Raw genomic sequence first — 18,522 nt, 5'->3', positions numbered from 1 at the left:
GAATTTGTTGATGTTGTTGTTGGTCACCATCTTGCTACTCTTGATCACCACCTTGTTGTTGCCCCCCCTCTTGAGCATCACCAAGATGGTCAAGCCACTGGAACAAGCCACTAAGACCACTCTCACCGTCATAAAATGGTTCTGACTCGCGAAACGTAACATCCATGCTTACAAATGTCCTCCTGTCAGTGGGACTCCAACACTTCTAACCTTTCTGTCTGGAGGAATAGCCAATAAAGATACATTTGATAGCCCGATGATCTAGCTTGCCAACAGATGGCCTGTGATCCCTTACAAAACATGTATAGTCAAAGAGTTTGGGTGGTACAACAAAGTCATTGTTATTTAGGAGTTGGCAAGAAGACTACATACCTAGAATCTTTGAAGGCATTCTGTTGATCAAATACGTAGCACTCATAACTGCCTCACTCCATAAGAATTTGGGAACATTCATGGTAAACATAAGAGATCGAGCCACTTCAAGAATGTGCCTATTCTTCCGCTAGCAACTCCATTATGGGGATGAGTGTCAGAACATGAAGTCTGGTGCAGTATACCTTGTGAAGATAAGAAAGCAGCAAAAGGTTTGTTGATATATTACCATTATTAGTTCTGATCACTTGTACCTGAACATTGAATTGGTTTTTCACATAGGCATAAAAATTCTGAAAACAAGTGAACACTTCATCTTTGTGACGCATAAGATAAATCCAAGTCATTCTGGAATAGCGGACAATAAAAGTCACAAAGTACTTCATGCCATTTACTGACACACAGGATACGTCCATACATCAGAGTGCACTAACACAAATGGGGATACACTTCTGATCCCTCTACTAACATAAGAGGTTCTCGTATGCCTAGCATATTCGCAGGCATCACAACATAATTTGGTTTTGTCCACTTCATTCATTGCATCAGGAAAAACTCGAAACATTTTATCAAACGCCATGTGGCCCATTCGACAATGATGAACTAGAGCCATACTCTCCTTTCCTCCAACAATCGCAGCAAGCACAGAACTAGCATCATGCCCCATCTTGTCACGATCTATGTGCCAAAGACCTCTATGCCTGGTTGCAGTCCCAATCTTCTTGCTGCTCTCTTTTTCCTGAATTAGACACATATATCTATCAACTATTATACGGTAGTCCTATTGATCAATCAGGGCACTTAGAGATAGCAGAAAAGCATGAACATGTAGAACTGATGACAATTTTATGTTGGGTGTACATTGCACCGACCCCTCCCCTTTTATAGATTGTGATGTGCCATCTGCTGTTTGGATAGTGCCTCTATGTGTGGGAGGATACTAATATTGTCAGTAACATGTTTGGATGCTCCAGAATCAAGAATCCAGTCTGAATTAGCATTATGAGTGCCTATAGAAACTCTATCAATATTACCTTCATCTTTGTAGACATAGTGAGCAAAGTTCCCAAAGGTTGCTTCATTTTGTCCTTCTTCCTTTGATTGCCCCTGAGAGGTACTGGTATGTGCCTTGGGTGATATAGCGTGCTGCTGTCCACCATCCCTACCATACTGTTGTCCATATGGCTCTCCACTACCTCCGCCATACTGCTGTCCACCACCTCTTCCATACTGCTGTCCATATGGCTGTCCACCACCTCTGCCATCACCTCTTCCTCTGTAGCTTCCTCTGTCATGTGTGTATCCTCCTCTCCCCCTACTGGGTGTAGCAAAGGAGGTACACTGATGCTTCAAGTGTCCCTTCTATCCACAAGTATAGCAGCCTCTCATCTCTTATCTCTCGGTAGTGTAGAAGGTCGGATGAGGGACAGAATCACTTCCTCTCTGGACATAGCTGCAATGGCTTCTTTGAGAGAAGGGGTAGTGGTTTGATACAGTAAAGCAGCCCTTCTCCCCTCAAACTCTTGGTTAAGACCTTTCAAGAACTTCATGACTCGCCGACGTTCAATCCAGCTTGCAGCAGCACTCACACATTCCCCATGGGCAAGTTCCAGAGGATCAACATGATCTAAATCTCCCCAAAGATGCTGCAACTCAGCCACATATGCCATCACAGTTTTTTTTCCTTGTTGCAAGTCATGCACTTTATCCTCAATCTCAGCAATCAACATAATGTTCCCCTTTCCAGAATAGAGATTTGATAGGGTGTCCCATACCTCTGAAGCTTTTGTGAGCGCCTCTACAGAAGCAACAATGTTAGGAACCAAATAGTTAAGCAACCATGCCACAATCAGAGAATTTATGGCATTCCACTGTTTCCATTTCGGACTGGCCTGATCTGCTGGTTCTGCAGCTTTACCACTCACACGTTCATCCAGCCCTTTCGAGTTCAAAATCAACAGCGCCCTCCTTGACCACCGGAGATAGTTGGCCACTCCTTCCAACTTGATTTCATTCGCCGGTAACTCAAGTTTCTGACCGATGTTGGTATTGGGAACGATTGCTCCCCCTCCAGCAGATCCTCCTCCATCTCCTTTGGTAGTGATAAGTTCTGCTAGCTTCTCCAGAGCCTTGGCCAAATCCACGTTGTCCCCCATGCTTGACACCAAACTAACCTCTCAGAAACACCAAAGGGCTTACCCGCAGGATGCCCTCTTCGTTTCCTTACTTGTCACTGCCTTCCCCTCCTTGCCGCCGCAACAGCCTGCTCTCTTCCTCTTCCTCCCAGCCACCGCAGCAGCCTACTCCCTTCCTCTTCCTCCTAGCTGCCACAACAGACTAGGCTTCCAGATCGGCAGTCCTTCCCGTCATTGCCCTCACTGCCCCTTGCTCTGATACCATGTGGAGGTGAGGGCCTAACCTGAGGTAGAAGGAGGCTGCAGGGAGGAACACTCTCTTCTTAGGGTTACAGAGATAGAAGCACCTTATATAGGTCAGGACTGGGCTGGGCCAGATGGGCCACAACAGAGAACAACAAGACAGCCCAACAGATACACCAATAGATATCCAACAGTAACTAACCTTTTGAGTGTGGAACTGCAAGATTACCATTTCGCCTAGTCACCCACTTATTTTTTCCTCTATAAAAATAAAGGTGCTCTTGAAACAATAATAATGTTTAGCATAACAATATACTAGAAATCATATGTGTCTACACTCAACTTCAGTTGGACTTCCAACTATATATTCCGTCGAGTGGCTGTTCTAACTTCTAAGGTGCATATATTTGCTTCTGTTTCAGATGCATCTGTAAACTGTAAACAGCCAAAGGAAAATCTAAAGATCTAAAGCACGTAGAATTGGAGGATTCATTACCTCCTATGACCTGGAATATGGACTCAAGCTGAGTTGTAGGAAGGTTTGTACTAAGATCCAATTGACATATTTTTCTTAGATTGAAAAATGAGCTTAAAAAATGGCTGAATTCAGTATGAAGAGGAACATAACAACTCGCCTGGGCTTTTATCCTCGAACCGCCTAAAATAGTTGATCCAGAGTTGCGACATTACATTCCAATATAGCTCAACTTAAACTACCAGCGTGGCACGGTGGTACCAATGATAAAGGTCAGTGTTACATCCGTGCACCTCTTAAAAAAGAACGAAACCTTCAGCAGCATCCACCCAAAACCCCATGGTGGCACACATCTGCGACAAGGCGACACACTCATCTGACCAACTCAATCACGTCCCTACTCCCCATCCCTTGATAAATTGGAAGCCCCTGCCAAAGGAGTTCTCAACAGGTTGCTAGGGAACAACCCTGATTAGTCTAACCTACCTTGAACTTTTATTTGGGCAAAAATATGCAGAAAGCCTTCAGTTCCAGGTATAGGGGAGACAGGGCGTGCGATGCTTGCGTGTAGGGAATGTGCATAGACTCGATTACCCAGTGATGGAAAAAAAATGCACAGGCATCAATACACAAACAGATGCATATAGCCTTATTTAATAAAAGAAACCAAATACAAAATTTCAAAGTTCTATATTAACATGCTTTTGAATATCTGGCTGCATAAGATTCAGTAACTCAACATCTGGGGATTTCTGCATATTACGTTAATGTAACCTGATAAGAACTCAAGCTAGAGTAACTCTACACATGGTAAAAACTCAAAACTAGATTGATGACAAAGTTGCTCTAAATCTGAGCATCAAGTTGGCAGCCCTGGTGTGTGGCAAATACCCACTCAGATTCTGAAATCGAATAATTATTATTATTGCACTCTAAGTCTCTAACCTCTCGCTCACCTTGGTCGGTGGCTGGCAGCGATGACCAGAAGCTAGTGGGTATATCAGCCACGGTGAGACATCCGGAAGGAGGGGAGCCAGGCCAAGGAGCAAGGCATGGACAGCAGTATAGAGGCAGGGCAATGCAGTTGTGAATGGTTTTGTTTTATCAAGTCTCAAAGTGCCGGCATTCTTAGTAATCTTACAGCTTAAGAAATTCCAAAAGCACAATTCTTAAAGCACTTGAAGATTGTGAAATAAAAAATGGATTAAATCAAAGAGATGGATTAGCTAGGCCCGGTGGAACTCGTTGGGGTTGTCACTACAGAATTTGCACATTATTGCTATCTATTCCACCTACATATGACAGTTTGCCTTGTATTGTATATTTGAAAAGAAAAGTTACAAGTTGAATTTGTATTCACACACGACAACTGAGTTGTGCATTGTATTACTATGTATTCCTCTATTTGACATTTTGACTACAGAACTTTGTATTGTAACATTAACAAATTTTGAACTTATGTGTTGAATTTGTGATGTATGTGCACATTAATTTAATTGTGTGTGCAAGACGTGGCACCCTGGTGGTGCAATCCTAGGCACGCAAGTGTGCGTGTAAATCATGGTTGTCAGTTTATTACTATCTTTTTTCCCTAGAATATCAACAGGTATCAAAACTCAACCAACAGGCACTAGCACCTGTGGCATTTTTATTTGGAAGAACAGCTGAGTCCTATCAACAGGAGAGTTTATACATGATGGATTTAATAACTAATACTCATATAAGAGCTCTATGATACAAAAATTTGTTGGTACAAGAGAAGGGAATTAGTATGAAGGTTGGTAATCTGTCTATGTCGAGTAACTATGTTAAGAATAATTGCAGTATGAATTGTCTCTATCACACATTGTGAAACCACAATATATTGGTGCTCGCAGACAAAAACAATATATTGGTGCTCGCAGACAAAAACAATATATTGCTGCCAAGTGATTACTCTCGGACCGTTTTGTAGGGAAGTCAGCTTATGTGGCGCACACTAAGCCAGGGAAGCCAAGCAAGATAAGTGAACCAATTGACAATGCTAGACGATTAAAACATACATATTAGGATAAAATATGAATAATGAGAGTGTAAGAATGTCTTGACTCACCACATAAAGCTACTAGTACAGAGATAAAAAATAAATAGAGCTTAACTATTCATCAACAAAGATAGGTGACGTTCAGGAGTAAACTTAATTTTGAATAAACGAATAATTTAATGATTACCTATGCGGCAAGATCGAAGAATTTCAGAAGTCATTCTGCAGGACAAATCATCTCCAACCATCTGAGAAATCTCAAATATACAACTATAAGTTTGCCATGGAAAGGCTAATAGTCCATGCGAAGCCAACATAGTATGCCTAGTTCCATTGTTTCTGACAAAGTTCAAGGTGGTGCACCTCTGCAAATTCAAGAGAGGATGCAGTTAGCTGGAGATTCATGTACTTATTGTACCCTGTAGACAAAAGCTTCTACTAGGTTTACTCAAAACTTAGCTTATCAAAAGGATAACTGCAGAGTTCCAAGTGCCCCAGCTTACTTCCTGTAGACAATTCATGAAAACTGGGAAGTACAGCAAATACCTTTCCCGAAGTTTGTAATCAAATTCAATGGTGTCCTGAAGGTGTTGGGTGAGGCTTGTACAAATCAACGGCTCCATCATAAACTACCTCTTTGAAAATCATAAAATCGAAAGAGTTTGTCACTTGTTAGCATCACCTAATTAGGGGACAGCTTAATTTTACTGTCACGTGAAAGGGTGCATGTCCTTGCACAGACAAAAAAGAAAGGCATGTACCCAGTATGGATTTATGTATGGTAACTAAACCTTTAGTTGCATATTGCTCCCTATTTCGATTTGGATGAGAAGTTAAATGAGCATATTGTATAGTAGTTTCACAAGAGCAGTGCAACTTAGAACTCCGAATGCAATTTTACAACATACGAACTGGAATATCTTAACATCAAGGAAAATTCTTGATTGCTAAAATATGGACCAACACATACAAAACGTGACACAAAGAATGGTCTCAAATCAACAATGTCATACAAGAAGCACATACTTGAAACATGTACGCGTCATATGGTTACATGAGCAAAAGGAGAATTTCAAACAATTTACTGCTCTCATATATACTGATAAATGACCATACATACTTATAGTTACAAATCAATCACTATTACACAAGAAAAAAATGCAGTCATATACAATACAAAGCCTTTTACCTGGCTGAAAACTGTGTAAAAGATACAGTGGCCTTGGATGCAGAGGACGAACTGGAGGAGGATGTTTCACCTCTCACTCTACTTGTTGAATCAATAAAAGTGGGTCTTGTGGGCTGCAACTCGGGAGAATTTTTTGTTAACAACAACACGACTATCTCTGACATTGTTGGCCTTGATGCAACGGTTGATTGAGTGCAGAGAAGCGCTATCTCTATTATTCTTTTTACCTCTTCTGGCTTATATTCTTCAGGATCTAACGACTCGTCCACCAAGCTAATCAAGTTCTCATTTTCATATAGCTTCCATACCTGTACAATGAGCAGGCATAATAAAATGTCCAACTCAAGATAGATATGGTGTGTATAAAGAAACCTCAATACAGTAAGTACAAAATTATCATAATGAACTACTGTAGGTCTTCTCCTCAAATAAAAATGGTACTGTCGGAAGTATGTAATCCTGATCTTGTAAGACTGATTCTGGAGCAAAATAAACAGGCGATGCTTACTTAGCAAGAATTTTTCTTGTTACTTGTTAAATTTTTCAATCCATATAGTGAAAACTGAAAACCAGCTAAGGTTCCATATCACCAAATTAGGAAGTGGAACTGTACAGAAATGTACTCATAAGAACAACTCAAAGACTTATGAGGTGACTATCTGAAATATGCAAGTCACATGAGCCAATGAATGGCACCAATAGAAGCCAAGTTTTCAGAAGAAAAATGGGTACCGATTCAAGTAGATATTGTGTTTCAGGTTCCAGCCTTGTATCATTGCTCTTCCGTCCACTTAGTATTTCCAAAATGACTACGCCAAAGCTGTATGTGTCAACCTTCTCTGATAGTTGGCCATGGATTGCATACTCAGGAGCGGTGTAACCCCTGCTCAATAGTAAAATATAATCAGAAAAATAAGCTGTGTGTAAAATATACTATTTGCATGTTCAAACTTACAGTGTTCCAGCAAATTTAGTGCTGAGATGACTATGATCATCAGGTAGGAGCCTTGCCAAACCAAAATCAGCAATCTTAGGCTGAAAGTCGTCATCAAGAAGAACATTGCTTGATTTAATGTCACGGTGTATGATACACACATGGAACTCTTGATGAAGATATGCAAGGCCACGAGCCATGCCAACAATGATGTTAAATCGCTGCTTCCAGTTAAGTGTTCCACGTTTCTCACCTGTTATGCCAGAAGGTGTGAATGTGAGGTCCTTATTTAGAGGTCCTTAAGTGTTCCACGTTTCTCACCTGTTATGCCAGAAGCTAATCAGCTCAGTCTGCAAGTTTAACGAAGTAATTGCCTTCTCAAGAAGATAACAACCATGGGAGTAGTTCAGTCTAATAATGGAGTTGCGAGTGCAAGTTTTAGTTTAGATTAATCAGACCTTCTAGATTAATCAAATGGGAAATATCAGACACACCATATATGATATTTTGCTACATGTCCAAGTGCACAAATAAGTCAAGTAGATGAAGAAGCAAGGACCAAAGGAGCATACCGAAGAGGAACTTGTCAAGGCTACTATTTGCCATATATTCATAAACAAGTAGGCATTCGGAACCCTTGCGAGAACAACCAAGAAGCCGGACAAGATTTCGATGATGAACATTGCTAATCAACTTCACCTCACTTTCAAAGTCTGCTTTGGCCCTGCTAGTTTGTACTACTGTCAACCTTTTTACTGCAACAGTTTTCCCATTTTTCAGCACACCCTGTTAGAAATTGACAGTTTTGAAAAATTATTTTTGCAATAAACTAATATACATCACAATAAAAAGCAACTTGGCGATCATAAAGTTCTTAATCTATTTCAAATTCTGAATAATTTCCTTTCATCTGCAAATTTTTGTCGTGGATTAAACATTTGAAGATCACCATACCTTAAATACATCGCCAAAACCTCCTTCTCCAAGTTTACTTTTCTCACTGAAATTATTGGTTGCAGCCTTAAGATCTTTATAGTGAAAACTTGTTGGACCTCGTAGTTCCGTTACTCCAAGTATATCACCTAACAAAAGATACAGTCAGATGAGGAAACAAAGAAGCAAGGAGAAAGTAGTTGAGTTTGCTTTTCCAAATAACTTCCTAAAACAAAAACATATGCAAAATTGGTCAACTTGAAAACGTAGCCAATTACACTTGAGAAAACAAAACAAATGCAAATGTTCATTGCTAAACTCCAATATATTTAATACATTCTACCCTTGTAAAGTTAGGCAAATTCTGGAGCTTTCCCGTACCCTGGTTGCTGTGAACAATACTTGGATAATATAAGCTTTCCCTACCAATCAACATTTTTTTCTCGAAAACACGCCAAAGCATGTGTCTTTGTATACCAATCAACATTTGGTATTTACTTAAATAGAGCTACACAAATCAAAGAGAAAGAGGACACTGTCAAGAAAAAGGAGTATTTAACACATAAATGCAAACAAAAATAAAGATCTACAACATAACTAGAAATCGTGGGATAATTCAAATATGCAGCCCAGAGCACCTCTCAATGTAATAAAAATATCCAAAATATTTAAAGTCTCTAGTTGTTTTTACGCACATAATTTTTAAAACTAAGATCATATTCATCTTGTACAGAAACAACAAACGGTCGTAGTAACACTGTCCAAACAATAAGTTGAACATTTTCCATTTTTGTTCAGGGTATATTTGATCAATTTTTACATGATTTCTGGTGTGTGCTCATTTTATACTGTGATGCACACCTGTGCAGAATTTGAGAAATTTCGAAGATGCACAAGTATGTAAACCCCAACCGCAAGAATACACTGTTCAATGTACAAAGAACACTCACCTTTTTATATCACTAATTTTTTATTTTTCACATGGGACAAAATAGACAGTTATCACAAAAACTTGCAGTCATATAAAGGACTCTGGCCATAGGCAGAGCTCTTGATAGGACTTACATATGCATGTCTCTCTTTTATGTTTCTTCACCGATCGACGAGAAGTTAATCCAACACCAACTAAGATGGTTTGGGCATATCCAACGGAGGCCTCCAGAAGCACCAGTTAATAGTGGTATGCTAAAGAGTATGGAAAATACTAGGAGGGGCATAGGGCGACCAAAGTTGACAGGGCGGAGAAGGTAAAAAAGGGACTTATCTTCCTAGAAAAGTGGATTCGTTCCAAAAAAGTTGTCGAAGCTGCTAATGGTAAGCAAGAAGATTGTTTACGAAGAAACAACAAGAAAAATTCATGTTCTGATACATAAGAGTTACTACCTCCATCCCAAGGCTTAAGCCTTATATTTTTTTGGAAAAGTCAAAGCAAGTAAAGTTTGACCAAAATTCTAGAATAATCTATCAATAAATATGATATTTTGTAGATAGCACATGAAAATATATTTCATTATCTATCTAATAATATTAATTTTGTATTTTACATGTTAATGATTTTTTATAAAAACTTAGTCAAACTTAACATAGTTTGAATTTCTGAAAAAAAATATAGACCTTAAGCCTTGGGATGGAGGTAGTATATATGAATCGAAATAGAGCGATTGGAATGTACCTCGAGATTTGGCTCCTGATAGGACTGGATGGAAATCGGCAATCTATGTGCTAGAATAGAATCTTAGTTTACTCATTCCCTGTTTACTTTTCTCTCTCTCTCTCTCATTCTCTTTTTGGTTTCCTTATGTTTATGTTGGGTTTCGTATCTAGCCTACCCCAACTTGCTAGGGAAAAAGGATTTGATGTCGTCATTGGCAATAAGCTAAATACAAAGTGTATGTCATCATTTTCATGGGAACATAGGCGTATAGGACAATAGCGACATGGTATTGAAGATATTTTCATGAAAATAAACTTTTAAACCCGAGGCAAAATCTTTGCATGTCCATTTATTTAGAATATTTTTCCGCAGTTAATGACAGCAACTTTGGCCATTTTGCTAAGATCACATTGATAAATAGACAATTACAAAAGAACTTTAACTACTCGAAAGTGGTAAACTTGACACAATTTACCTCTCTGAGGCTTCTGCAGCTTCCTAGACCGCCAGATCCACAACAAAGCTAATAACACCAGCAGGAACATGAAGGCTACACCTCCCAAAATTCCTCCTATGATGGCTCCCTTCCTGCTTGATTTTCCTGTAACAAATCATGAATTGTGAGCTCTGAACTGATGATGAGCTTTGAATTGGAATACGAAATTCCGTTGAATGTTTCATAGAAGTTACTGTAGCAATCCAATTGACATCAAAGTTCAAGAAAACACGTTCCATGGAGCAAATAAACAGGCCTTAACTTCCTGACAAGATAGAGAACTTCAAAGTTCAAACTCAGCCCCAAACACTGATTGGGAACTAGTCAATACAACTGGTGCTAACAGCAAATATGGGCACCCACACATGGCCATAGCACAACACAAAATAACAAAGAAGAAAGCAAGTAATGAAGCTGCTAACAACTCACGCAAAAACACAAGGATGGATATGGTACGTAAATGAGGTGAACTCACCAGAACGCAAGTATGGTGCCAGATCTACGGTCGCATTAGCCGGGAAGAACCGCATATCAGAGTACCTCATGAAGCACCCGGCATCCACGGAGCGGCCGTCGGAATTGGGGGAACAAGCGTCAATGTTCTTAGAAGCCACCTCCAAACACTGCGCACAGCCGCCCATCCCGATCGTCTCGACGCACTGCGCCATAGCGTACACGCCGGAGCCCGCGGCCGCTGCCGCGAGCCCCGGGACGCGGGGCACAGCGGCGGTGAGGTCGCCGACCAGCGCTCGCACCGCGCTGCCGAAGTCGCCACCGGCAACGGCGGAGCCGTCGCAGAGCTGAGTGTTGCCAGGTAGGGTGGTTTGGTCGAAGAAAGCCGCGCTCTCGTACCGTATGACGCAACCGTCCAGGATGACGCGGCCGCCGTTGGCGGCGCCGCAGGAACGTATGCGCGCCGCGGCGGCGTCGAAGCAGGCGACGCAGTCCCTCCCGGTGACGTACGGGCGGCACTGCGCCAACGCGAACGCCGGCGCGGCGGCGCGCGGCTGCGCGGCGGTGGCGAAACCGCCCCCGGCGGAGAGATTGGCGCGGAGTTCGGCGAAGGTGGAGTTGAGGGCGGCGAGGAAGCCGGCCGTGGGCGTGGCGTTGTACTGGCTGCAGCCGAGGTTGAGCACTTTAGCCTGCGGGTCAGCGACGGTGACCGGAACCAGCGCGGAGGCGACTGCCAGTAGTAGAGTCGGCAACAGCGGGAAGCGAGCCACGCGGTGCATCGGCACCGCCGGCGAATGGAGGGAAGGGAGAGCAGAAATGGCCGTGGCCGCCCGCTGGGGTTTTGGACGACAGTGCCGTGATGGGGATGGATTTGGGTTGAATTGCCAAGCCGGGAAGTCCGCAGTGTACACGAAGAGGTGATTGGTTCGAGGTGCTATAAATATTGGGAAGGGGATCCATCATAGTAGCGTTTTTTTTTTTGTCTATAAAAGAGAAAAATACATTTTTTTTAAAACAACATAAGCCATGCAAAGACATTCGTTGTAATTTTTTAGATTGAACAATAAGTTTAATAGAGAATTGGAGATACATATAGTAGTTTCTTTTCATAAGAGCAATTTTACTCACTTTCATGTTGCCAAAGTTGTAAGGGCATCTCCAGCGAACCAGCCTATTTCGAACACAAGATGTATTCGTTTTGGTCGTTTGAGTCGACCTGCGGATTTGGTCGTGTCCTTCCCTTATCCATTTGGATCAGGATGTACCCATTGGCCAGGCCAAAAATTTTATAGGAATTTAAAACTTAATTACATTGGGCAAATAAAGCGATAAAAACATAGATATAAATAAACCCTACCTAACTAGGGTATACGCCATTGCTGCCTAATCCTTGTTGGCAAGGTTGATGAAGACTAGCAGCTTCCACAACCATGGCCTGACTGGTGCCAGAGGTGCTACCGTTGGCGTTGGAGGTGGTAGGGTTACTAGAAGTGTGGAAGGTCTCCTCTGCGCTAGCGCGCATTCTCGCAGCTGGACAACAAGATCCTCTCACTTGGCCAGATCCTCCAGCTCGTTGCACGTGATGACCAACTCGAGGGCCTCCTTGTAGCTTAGCTCAGGCGACTGGGGAAGGTGCTTGACCTCTTGCTTGACCTCCTGCTTCATGGGTGCCTTCGTCGGCGTCCCCTCATCGTCGTCACCGCATTCTTCTCCATGCAAGAACTTGGTGTCGCACAAGAATGTGGCGCGGCATCGTGGGTTGAACTCCAACGACCTAAATGTGTCTTACGCGTATGAGTTTGGGGCGAACATACGGTCGTTCGCAGATCAGACGGGAGGAGGGCCGGGAGGAGGGCCTGCCTACTGCGGATATCATCGCGACGTGCTTTTAATTCCCGTGGCACGGGCCGCACTGGCACAGGTGACAGCCTGCGGGCAGGTTTACATCAGGCCACGACACTGTTGTCCCTGTCTCCACAAATGTCGAGCCTCATTGACGGGGACGTAGTGTCTGTTCCGCTGGACGTGACGGCTGCCTCCGCATGAGGACCCCGCCTCGTGGTTGTTGCGGCTCTTCCTTCATGACCAGGACTTTTCCATCATACGCGGTTGTTGCATGTGGTGTGAGGAGCAATGCTCTCTAGATGCAGAAATGGCGCGAGAATTGAGGACAATGGCAAGTGCGTACACACGTCTTAAAAAAGATGGGCATGCGCCTGCCATCAATGATGTTGCTGGTCTCCAAGCGGTCGTGGAATTGATGGTGACGCAGATGACCAGCGCCGCCTGATACGTCTCCGACGTATCGATAATTTCTTATGTTCTATGCCATATTATTGATGATACCTACATGTTTTATGCACACTTTATATCATATTCGTGCATTTTCTGGAACTAACCTATTAACAAGATGCCGAAGTGCCGGTTCCTGTTTTCTCGCTGTTTTTGGTTTCAGAAATCCTAGTAACGAAATATTCTCGGAATTGGACGAAACGAAGACCCGGGTTCCTATTTTCACCGGAAGCATCCGGAACACCCGGGAAGGACCGGAGGGGGGCACCGGGGCCCCGGACCATAGGCCGGCGCGGCCCAGGCCCTGGCCGCGCCGCCATATGGTGTGGCCCCCCCTTCGACCCTCCTGCGCCGCCTCTTCGCCTATATAAAGCCTCCGTCGCGAAAACCCTGATACGAAGAACCACGATACGGAAAACCTTCCAGAGCCGCCGCCATCGCGAAGCCAAGATCCGGGGGACAGGAGTCTCTGTTCCGGCACCCTGCCGGAGCGGGGAAGTGCCCCCGGAAGGCTTCTCCATCGACACCGCTGCCATCTCCACCGCCATCTTCATCACCGCTGCTGCTCCCATGAGGAGGGAGTAGTTCTCCATCGAGGCTCGGGGCTGTACCGGTAGCTATGTGGTTCATCTCTCTCCTATGTGCTTCAATACAATAATCTCATGAGCTGCCTTACATGATTGAGATTCATATGATGATGCTTGTAATCTAGATGTCATTATGCTAGTCAAGTGAGTTTTACTTATGTGATCTCCGGAGACTCCTTGTCCCACGTGTGTAAAGGTGACAGTGTGTGCACCGTGTGGGTCTCTTAGGCTATATTTCACAGAATACTTATTCACTCGTTGAATGGCATAGTGAGGTGCTTATTTATATCTCTTTATGATTGCAATGTGTTTGTATCACAATTTATCTATGTGCTACTCTAGCAATGTTATTAAAGTAGTTTTATTCCTCCTGCACGTGTGCAAAGGTGACGAGTGTGTGCACCGTGTTAGTACTTGGTTTATGCTATGATCATGATCTCTTGTAGATTGCGAAGTTAACTATTGCTATGATAATATTGATGTGATCTATTCCTCCTACATATGCATGAAGGTGACAGTGTGCATGCTATGTTAGTACTTGGTTTAGTCTTTTGATCTATCTTACACTAAAGGTTACTAAAATATGAGCATTATTGTGGAGCTTGTTAACTCCGGCATTGAGGGTTCGTGTAATCCTACGCAATGTGTTCATCATCCAACAAGAGTGTAGAGTATGCATTTATCTATTCTGTTATGTGATCAATGTTGAGAGTGTCCACTAGTGAAAGTCTAATCCCTAGGCCTTGTTCCTAAATATCGCTATCGCTGCTTGTTTACTTGTTTCTATCGCGTTACTACTGCTGCATTACTACTGCTTGTTTACTCGTCCCGGGCAAAGCACTTTTACTGGTGCCGTTGCTACTGCTTATTCATACCATCTATATTTCACTATCTCTTCGCCGAACTAGTGCACCTATTAGGTGTGTTGGGGACACAAGAGACTTCTTGCTTTGTGGTTGCAGGGTTGCATGAGAGGGATATCTTTGACCTCTTCCTCCCTGAGATCGATAAACCTTGGGTGATCCACTTAAGGGAAACTTGCTGCTGTTCTACAAACCTCTCGCTCTTGGAGGCCCAACACTGTCTACAAGAATAGAAGCTCCCGTAGACATCAAGCACTTTTCCGGCGCCGTTGCCGGGGAGGAAAGGTAAAAAGGCACTCATACTCCGGTCCCAGGTAACAGTACTTTTCTGGCGCCATTGTATTTGTGCTCGAAGCTATTTCCTTTAGATCCTGCAATTGCATCTTTTTGTTTCTTGTTTTTATTTTCACTAGTTAGGCATAATGGAAAACAACAAAAAATTTAGTGAGCTTTTTAATCTTTTTCCTGATTTAGAATTGTTTGGTGTGAACATTAAAAAACCAATGGAACCTTATTTGCATGCTAGTAGCGATGTTATTAGTATGAATGCAATTACTGCTAATGCTATGGAGAAGTCTAAGCTTGGGGAAGCTGGTTTTCATGATCTTTTTAGCTTCCCATCTTTAGGGGAGAAAATTTGCTCTGATAATACTTTATCTCCCATATGCGATAACTCTAATGATGCTTGTGATATTTTAAATGCACCTACTGAAAGTATTCCATATAAAATACCTATGAAAATTATTGAACGTGTTATGGATAACCGCTATGAAGGGGATGGAACTGTGCATCCCGGAGATCATTTACTTGTTTTTGCATGAATTATGCGGGTTATTCAAGTGTGCAGGTATCTCTATGGATGAAGTGAAGAAGAAATTATTCTCTATGTCGTTGTCTGGTAAAGCGGCGCATTGGCATAAACTGCTGAAGGATGAGCATTCTCTTGGTTGGAAGGATATTGTGCATCTATTTTATTCTAAATTCTATCCTCCAAGTGAAATTCACAAAGACCGAAACCGAATATATAATTTCTGGCCTCATGATGGAGAGAGTATTGCCCAAGCATGGGAGAGATTGAAGTCTTTAATGCTCAAATGCCCCAATCATGAGCTTCCAGGTAATATCATCATTGATAATTTCTATGCAAGACTTTCTTTTCAAGATAAGACCTTGCTGGATGCTACTTGTTCTGGTCCATTCACGCACAACAAAGAAGAGTTTAAAAGGGACCTTCTTGATCGGATTAAGGAGAACGCTGAAGATTGGGAGAACGACAAAGGTAAAGAGTCAATTATGATTATGAATGCATTGAAACTTTTATGGATACCGATAAATTTCGAAATATGAGTGCTACTTATGGTCTTGACTCTCAAGTTGCTGCAAATCTTTATAAAGCCTTTGCTTCTCATTTTGAATTGCCTAAAAAGAATTTTGATAAGTATCATGAACCTTTTAAAGAGGCTTGTATGAAGAATGAAATTGTTGTTAATTATTGTAATGAGCATGCTCAAACTCCTAAGAATGTTATTTCCTATAAGCATGTTAATTTTTGTGGAATACATAGACCTTGTGGAATTAATCAAATCAAAGATGAATATTGTATCCATCATGCTAATGAAAAAACTAGAAAGTGGTTTAGGGCTCTAGATGATCTTGGTAAAAATGTGTGTGCCCTCTATCCTTTTATTTGTGAAGTTTGCCATGAAGTGGGTCATTTTAATTTTCAATGCTCCTCCAATGATAATTTGAACTCAATGAGTGCTGCAAATTTGTATTGTGATGATGAAATTACTCCTAATCAGCATGATGAACTTACTTTATTTTTGGGGTGTGAAGAACTGTCGAGAAAAATCTCTTCGTTACATATGAGTGATCATGATGTTGATGATGTCCTGCATGGGTGTTTTTCTTATTGCATTGATAATAGCCATACAAATACTTACATACAAAATATTTTAGAAGATGACACCTTGCCAAAATATGATAGGACAGCTGTGTGTTTTCAACTAATTAATGAAAAGGAGGGATCCTCCCAAGTTTCTTCTATTGTTTCTGAAAGTAAATCAGGTTATGCGGACAAGCCACCCTTCAAGCCTCTTCCTCCTAAAAAAAGGGGATGAGGAGAAGGAAGAGAAGAAGAAGAAGAAGGGAACGAAGAAGAAGAAGAAGAAGGAGAATAAAAAGAAAGAGGTAACGGCGTATCCCCGCGTGAATGAGATAACGCTAGGTAACCGTAAGTATGTTGCTCCTAATGATTATTGTGACAATGAATCTGAATACGATGATCTTCCTATGCCCTTTACATACATTAGCGATCATGATTTGAATGAGCACACTACTTTTGATACTACAAATCTCTGGGAAACTAATTCTGAAAATGATGATAATAATTACCATAGTGTCAGTACTATCCATGCTTCCTCCCATAATGATATAGAAAGCTCTAAGCGTGGGGAAGAGGTGTTTGAAAATCCTTTAGCTACTGGTCATTATGTTCTTGATACATCTCCTTCTAATAACAATGATGGTGTGGACACGGATAAACCGATCGTGAAAGATAACTATTCTATTTCCTATGATGACACTGTGCCCCCGATCTCTGATGATTATTATAAAGAATGCTATGATATAGGTTCTAACTATCCTTATGAAACTTGTCATAGTCATGATTGGATTACTAAAAACAATTCCCTTAATATGCAATTTGTTTACCATGTTCAAATTATTGATAATAATCTTACTCCAATTACTATTAATGAGAATAACTCTTCTTATGCCAAATTTAATGATACTTCTATGCATATGAACCATGATAAGAATGTTTTAAGTGATGGGTATATTGTTGAGTTTGCTCATGATGCTACTGAAAGTTATTATGAGAGAGGAAAATATGGTTGTATGAAATTTTCAATGTTACTAAAATTCACCTCTCTATGTGCTGAGAATCTTTGATGCTACACTTGTTTTATCTTCCTATGCTTGTTACTTTGCTCTTCATGAACTTCGTTTATTTACAAGATTCCTATGCATAGGAAGCATGTTAGACTTAAATGTGTTTTGAATTTGCTTCTTGATGCTCTCTTTTGCTTCAAATACTATTTCTTGCGAGTGCATCATTAAAACTGCTGAGCCCATCTTAACGGCTATAAAGAAAGAACTTCTTGGGAGATAACCCATGTGTTATTTTGCTACAGTACTTTGTTTTATATTTGTGTCTTGGAAGTTGTTTACTACTGTAGCAACCTCTCCTTATCTTAGTTTTATGTTTTGTTGTGCCAAGTAAAGTCTTTGATAGTAAAGTAAATACTAGATTTGGATTACTGCGCAGTTCCAGATTTCTTTGCTGTCACGAATCTGGGTCTAATTCTCTGTAGGTAACTCATAAAATTATGCCAATTTACGTGAGTGATCCTCAGATATGTACGCAACTTTCATTCAATTTGGGCATTTTCATTTGATCAAGTCTGGTGCCCTTTTAAAATTCGTCTTTACGGACTGTTCTGTTTTGACAGATTCTGCCTTTTATTTCGCATTGCTTCTTTCGTTGTGTTGGGTGGATTTCTTTGTTCCATTACCTTCCAGTAGCTTTGAGCAATGTCCAGAAGTGTTAAGAATGATTGTGTCACCTCTGAACATGTGAGTTTTTGATTATGCACTAACCCTCTAATGAGTTTGTTTCGAGTTTGGTGTGGAGGAAGTTTTCAAGGGTCAAGAGAGGAGGATGATATACTATGATCAAGGAGAGTGAAAGCTCTAAGCTTGGGGATGCCCCGGTGGTTCACCCCTGCATATTCTAAGAAGACTCAAGCGTCTAAGCTTGGGGATGCCCAAGGCATCCCCTTCTTCATCGACAAATTATCGGGTTCCTTCTCT

At 41.6% G+C, this 18,522-nt stretch overlaps 1 protein-coding gene across 4 annotated transcripts; it reads right to left on the bottom strand.

The window, feature by feature from the left end:
* Positions 1-797: 797 nt before the first annotated feature.
* On the bottom strand, positions 798-11,798 carry LOC124669413 (cysteine-rich receptor-like protein kinase 44). Of its 4 annotated transcripts, none has more exons than XM_047206028.1 (10): positions 10,930-11,798; positions 10,434-10,559; positions 8,326-8,453; positions 7,944-8,157; positions 7,393-7,624; positions 7,170-7,320; positions 6,438-6,745; positions 5,795-5,883; positions 5,436-5,613; positions 798-1,111 (listed from the first exon to the last, which is right to left on the bottom strand). In XM_047206028.1, exons 1-8 carry the CDS (start codon positions 11,684-11,686, stop codon positions 5,871-5,873), a joined length of 1,929 nt encoding a protein of 642 aa, XP_047061984.1. In that variant the 5' UTR covers positions 11,687-11,798; the 3' UTR covers positions 798-1,111; positions 5,436-5,613; positions 5,795-5,870. The 4 variants fall into 4 exon arrangements, with proteins under 4 accessions (XP_047061984.1, XP_047061986.1, XP_047061985.1 ...); XM_047206030.1 differs by lacking the exon at positions 798-1,111 and having other exon boundaries at positions 6,438-6,550; positions 6,665-6,745; XM_047206029.1 differs by lacking the exons at positions 798-1,111; positions 5,795-5,883 and having other exon boundaries at positions 5,436-5,754.
* Positions 11,799-18,522: the final 6,724 nt, after the last annotated feature.

This window comes from Lolium rigidum, chromosome 7, assembly GCF_022539505.1.
Source record: "Lolium rigidum isolate FL_2022 chromosome 7, APGP_CSIRO_Lrig_0.1, whole genome shotgun sequence".
NCBI lineage: Eukaryota > Viridiplantae > Streptophyta > Magnoliopsida > Poales > Poaceae > Lolium > Lolium rigidum.
This window is presented reverse-complemented; position numbering and strand designations above follow the sequence as displayed.

What these genes read in the sequence shown, in the direction of transcription:
- LOC124669413 (XM_047206028.1), bottom strand. Translation starts at nt 11,686, where the DNA reads ATGCACCGCGTGGCTCGCTTCCCGCTGTTGCCGACTCTACTACTGGCA. An exon ending in GGCACCATACTTGCGTTCTG is followed by an intron (nt 10,560 to 10,929) that starts GTGAGTTCACCT and finishes GATTTGTTACAG; the next exon opens with GAAAATCAAGCAGGAAGGGA. An exon ending in GCTGCAGAAGCCTCAGAGAG is followed by an intron (nt 8,454 to 10,433) that starts GTAAATTGTGTC and finishes ATCTTTTGTTAG; the next exon opens with GTGATATACTTGGAGTAACG.